We start from the raw sequence: 6311 nt of genomic DNA, 5'->3' as shown, positions 1-6311 counted from the left end.
CTTATGATGCCCTAGCATAAATACTGTTTTGTGTGCTTAATGTTGTTGTTGTTGTTGCTGTTGCTGCTACTGTTGTTGTTGTTGTTGTTGTCGGTATTTTCGGTATTGTCGTTGTTGTATAAAAGATATCGGATTTTTTTACCAGTGAATGAACACTTCGGTAAACTTAAACCAAACCATTTTAATACAATCAGCTGCTGTTGTCCCTGCATTTTCTGTAATAAATATATAAACGCCATAGGTTGGCGAACAAAAGATTTTGCATTGAAGCCATCAGTATTACTGTAACCGGACGAGGAATGTAAAGGCAAGACTGTGGTTGGTCCGATGTTTATTGTCGTAAAGCTTAAAATAGAAAAAAGGGCACATTTACTATAATGCCCGATAACTTATTCAAGACACACAATCAGGGCGCATAATCCCAAATGCCCGAAGCTTAATACAATCAGTAATAATCCAATTAAAGTTTAATAAATTGTGCAAAAACATATAACATGACTAAATATGTCAAATAAATAGAGGTATAGATCTATTGATAATGTGAAATACAATATCAATAGATCTATAGATCTGTTATCTGGACTAGAAAGTTACAAATTATAATCAATTTACATTAAATAGCCAAGTAACCCACTGTAATACACGTTTAACACAATAGTACGAAAGGCATCTAGGACGAATCGACAAAAAATGAATCCCGAACGAAAAGCCGGGGATGCGAATATTACATTCTGTTACGAAACATACTAGGACGAATCTAATTTCAAGCAAGCAGCAAAAATAGAACAAGAACTGCAAATTTCCGTGTCTACCCATAAAGAAACATATAAATTTACATCATATTCATATATATTGGATTGCAAATCAAAGAAATGCTTACATTTATGGCCTTTTTTAAGTATCGCAAAAGTTTGGCGTGGTTGAATAACTCTAAATTTTACCTTCACAAAGAAGAGTATTCAAACAAGATAAAACGTCCCATTCTGTTTCGTAACAATTACATGTACATGTATAGGCATAACAATTTTTGTAAGATAGAATATCTTCATGATATATATATTTGGGATGGAGAGAATGTTCACTTTTGTAGAAAATAAATGTCCTTTGGCATGCAAAGCCTACTCATTATGAGTTGATCTGGTATGCAATATCTGTCTTAAGTAAATCTTTTGGTCATACATCATTGACTTCACTCACTCTATTGGCCAGTTATGAATAACAAGTAATCCGATTGGCTACATCGTTCTGAGATCAAATGAAGACCAACAGTGAATACCAGCCCTGGTTCCATGACGTTGCTAAACGGTAATATATGTCCAGAACGGTCTCCAGTCATACGCCCGAGACTAGTTTGTATTTAAAAGTCCGTAGATATACAAATAGCATACTCCAGGCAACACATCATATGCAAGCCCTGGTCTCCTTGGAAGTTTATTTGAACAAACATGACTCCATGTCAAGTTAAACTTGACTGTTTATAAGAGTTTTGAGTTACTAAAATGTGATAGATTCACGAGACAAACACAAAGTTGTAAAACTAAATATGAAGATAGAACACAGAACACAAGTTTATTTCCACACATAACATCACACATATATACATCAATGAAGTAGACTATGATAGTCCATGATCATTTCCATTATTTAACACTTGCTTGGCGGTGATTATATGTTTTTTTTAACTAGTTGAGACATTTTACAGTAACAAAAATAGTAGCAAATGTTAATCAAAAGAAGAATTATTACGAAAAAATCCTTATTACAACTATATAGCGGCTGGTATTAAAAACATATAATAATCATGTATCATGTAAAGTAATGAAATTCTTTCTCTGAGCAAATGCTTTATACACGACAATAGAAAGATTCTTTAACAAATCAGTATGACCTGTATTCAGCAATTCTATGGTTTTAAACATATCTGGATTAGTACGATAATATCTAGGAATATATTTAGATCTAATATTTGTATACAGGTTGCATTCAACCAAGAAATGAAATTCGTCTTCTAAGACATTACAATGTGGGCAAAGTCTTTGTTCCAAAATTGTATTATTCCACCTACCAACTTCTATATTTAACCGATGCGACGATAATCTTAATTGGCTTAAAGCAATTCTGAATTTCTGTACATTAACACACTTAAGATAGGGTTTTAATTCAAAATCAGAAATGTTTCTATAAAATAAAGCTCTTGAGGAGTCTGACAATCTGCTGTTTAAATTTTGAACATAAACGTCTCGTATTCTTTGCTTTAAAAATGACACAAAATTTGAAATATCACCAACTCCTTGTGCAAGCCAAACGTGATGAAACCCCATATTACTCAATATTGTTTTAACATGTACTGCCCAGTTTGTTTTATTTGGAAATTTTACAACATCATTAATCATTACATTATAGATAATTCTTACATATTTATCATTCGGCATACTTAAAATTTTAAGCCAGTATTTAATAATATTTATAATGCATTGCGACAGTAGATCTAATCTGCCCGTCTCTGCATAAACAAAGTCATTTTGTGTTGTTGTTTTAACCGAAAGTACATATATATTTTATGAATTGGGTGTGTATCCTTTCAATTAGCAATCGTTTTGAAAATCCCCAAACTTCTGAACCATATAATAGGATAGGTCTAATAAGTTTATCAAAAAGTTCCAATTTATGTTCAGGTGTTATATTAGTAAATTTGTTCAAATATTTTCCTAACTTAAAAATTGCTTTATGTGCTTGGCCAGATAACGTTTTGGTAGCATGCGTAAGTGAACCCCCTAAGCTAAAGACTATACCTAAATATGTAAATTTATTTACAACCTCCAATGGTGATCCCTGATAGAAAAATTGAAGATTTATAGGTAATCTACCCCCTTTCCTAAAAACCAATATCTTTGTTTTGCTTATATTGACCTTAAGTTTCCAGGTGTTACAATATTCCTCTAATATATTAATATTCGCTTGCAGTTCTGCTGCTGAATTAGCAAAAATTACAATATCGTCTGCATATAAGAGTAAAAAGAACTTTAACATTCCTGTGTCGACCCCTTTGGCCCCTTTGAGATATAATACTTCCTCTAGATCGTTAATATACAATGAAAATAATAATGGCGATAGGCATTCGCCTTGACGTACACCTAAATGACTTTCAAACACTGCACCTAACTCGTTTTGGTGTTTAACTCTTGAATATACATAATTATACATAGACTTTATAACTGAAAAGAGATTGCCCCGTAGTCCTAATATATAAAGTTTATACCACATATTGTCTCGTACTATATAATCAAACGCTTTTGTAAAATCAACAAAAACACAAAACAACTGCTTGTTTTCGTTAAGAACATGGTTAATTAAATTTTGTAATACAAATATGTTATCAACGGTACTCATTTTAGCTCTGAATCCAGCTTGTGCCTCGATATATACATGGTAATATTCAGCCCAAGTTGAAAGTCGACTATTAATAGTATTTGTGAATAGTTTTCCCACAACACTTAATAATGTAATTCCTCGAAAATTTCCAACTTCGTTTGAATTTCCCTTTTTATGTATTGGGACTATATAACCCTCAGGAAGATATTTTAACTTATATTACGATATGCGTGTACAAGCACAAGATATACATATATTAAATCTATTGTTCGCCATAAATGCATTTCCAATCATTCTCGGGCATATAACTTTACTGAGATGTTATAAGTTCCTACAATTGAGTAATATATCAACTGTAAAAACTAGGGAAATCACAATATTTAGGTAATCAAACACTTAACGGAATTCAGTTTAACTACACAGAAACAACCAATCTATAAAATAAACGTACTTGAACACTAAAAATAGTGTACTAGGATTCAGGATTCCCTTGTATCTGTATTATAAACATGTGCTTTCTTCATTGAACTTAGACTTATTCAAGAATTTAAAAAGAAACCCCGTTTACAATGACTATTTTTACCAGTATTTTCTATTTTGCATTATTTTAAGACTAAAAAGGCAAAACAAATCGCTTCAGTTCGACGTATTGACAAGTATACACTGTATTCTAATTAGCATAATTAATTCACACTGTCCCGACACCCGAACAAACGCTAGACAAATATTTCCATAATTTACCCATCTTCAAATGAGTTACTGTCAATTAGCGTGTGACAGGCTTTGGAAAGGTAGGATAAAAGCAAGGGCTACCGTGGAAATGTATCTTGTGCCGACTGGACGTGACAATGAATGGTAAGAGGAATTTTCTTGCTTGATTTTAGGACTTGTGTGTTTTATGTTTGTGTTTTTGTCCATCTAGTTGTATATATATGCTTGAGATCGATTTCAATTATGATTTTGCAAAAGTTCTTCTTTAACATAGCAAAACATTTATTCAGCATTAAATGTTATAACATTTATTGCCAAAAGGCAAAACATATGAAATGATAATAATAATAATTATTATTATTATTATTATTATTATTATTATTATTATTATTAGAATTATTATTTATTTATTATTATTATTATTATTATTATTATTATTATTATTATTATTATTATTATTATTATTTTATTCACGAAACAAATCATCTACCTGTTTGATAAGTATTTGTCAGAGAATCATGCTTTGAACTGAAATTACGATGATAGAAACAGGCACTATTCATGTTCTTACCGATTGCCGAATGTTTATCTTACTTAACTTATAATTTTATAAGATTTTAAAGTAAATCTAATCGAGGTCGTCATTGAACTATGGTGGAACAAATATATCTTCACTTGACCGGCTGATATAGATAACGTAGTTCATGTCTTTTTTATAAAATGTCGAATTGTTGGCGACAAATACTTTCCTAAATTTAATATAATAAAAAAAAGCAATACAAATATATACATTTGATGTTTGTTAATAGAATACTACAATCGATCAATGTTCCATATTAGTGTTCGTTCTTCTCTGAGGCAAGATTTAATGTAGCATTTATGTACACGAATTTGCACTTTGGACGCCTGATGGTTTTTTAGTTTAATTTGGAGTGTAATAAAAGAATACGTAAAACATATACTAATACATATTACAAACAAGCTCTTTTGGCCTTGAAGGATTGCAAAATTGATCATTTCACGTCCCATTTCAGGTATACTAAGGAACAAAAGCACGAAGTGCAAAAGCTTAACCTATATCATGTTTTTTAGTTCTCCATTAGGCATTATAGCTATCAACAAGCAAAAACCTTTTGTACATAACAATACCAAAGTTGTATGGGGTCGCCATCGATCAAAATTGAAAATTTCAGTATCACCTGTGGCTTGCTTAAATGTCAAGCTTAATATATGTATATCGGATACTTTGGTACATGAGATGGGCTCACTCCGCCTTTTCTTAATCATTAAGATTTCAATGTAACATATATATTCTATTTATAGCAAGCATGAACTCAATATGTCCTAAGAAAGCTTTTTATCAAAGGCAAACAATATATGTTCTGTTTCAGGTTATTTGAAGTCCGCAGTTGTTGCCCTTGGCTTCCTGGCGCTGTGTGCCTTTGCAAACGCCGATGACAACCGTGGTAGAAGATCACAACAAGGGTATCTTCAGAAGTATCCACACGACCTTGGAACAAGTTACCGCATACTTGGTATTGGCAAAATGCCTTCCGGCTCTGGTAGTTATGGACACGGATCCGCTGGCTACGATAAACAAGGATTTGGCGGCTACGGACAAGGGGCAAGGAGCTACGGCCAGGGTAAACAGGTATATGGCGGCTACGGACAAGGTTCAATGAGCTACGGCATCGGTAAACAGGGATTTAGCGGCTACAGACAAGGGTCAATGAGCTACGGCCAGGGTAAACAGGTATTTGGCGGCTACGGACAAGGTTCAATGAGCTACGGCATCGGTAAACAGTGATATGGCGGCTACGGACAAGGTTCAATGAGCTACGGCATCGGAAAACAGGGATTTGGCGGCTAAGGACAAGGTTCAATAAGCTACGGCATCGGTAAACAGGGATTTGGCGGCTACGGACAAGGTTCAATGAGTTACGGCCAGGCCAGTAAGAGCTATCGCGGCTACGGACAAGGGTCAAAGAGCTACGGCCAAGGTGGACAGAGCTATGGCGGCTACGGACAAGGTTCAATGAGCTACGGCCATGGTGGACAGGGCTATGGCGGCTACGGTCAAAGTTCAATGAGCTACGGCCTCGGTAAACAGGGATTTGGCGGCTACGGTCAAGGTTCAATGAGCTACGGCATCGGTAAACAGATGTACTGACCGATCGGAGCTCTGGGCTTACTAAGTGATTTGTAAGTATTCCACGCCACCAAGTTTA

General features: G+C 34.0%; 1 protein-coding gene across 1 annotated transcript; it reads left to right on the top strand.

Moving 5' to 3' along the window:
- The first annotated feature begins 4220 nt into the window (after positions 1-4220).
- On the top strand, positions 4221-5890 carry LOC128234381 (uncharacterized). Its single transcript, XM_052948592.1, has 2 exons — positions 4221-4227; positions 5475-5890. Exons 1-2 carry the CDS (start codon positions 4221-4223, stop codon positions 5888-5890), a joined length of 423 nt encoding a protein of 140 aa, XP_052804552.1.
- Positions 5891-6311: the final 421 nt, after the last annotated feature.

The sequence above is a fragment of the Mya arenaria genome, chromosome 5 (genome assembly GCF_026914265.1).
Source record: "Mya arenaria isolate MELC-2E11 chromosome 5, ASM2691426v1".
Lineage (NCBI taxonomy): Eukaryota > Metazoa > Mollusca > Bivalvia > Myida > Myidae > Mya > Mya arenaria.
This window is presented reverse-complemented; position numbering and strand designations above follow the sequence as displayed.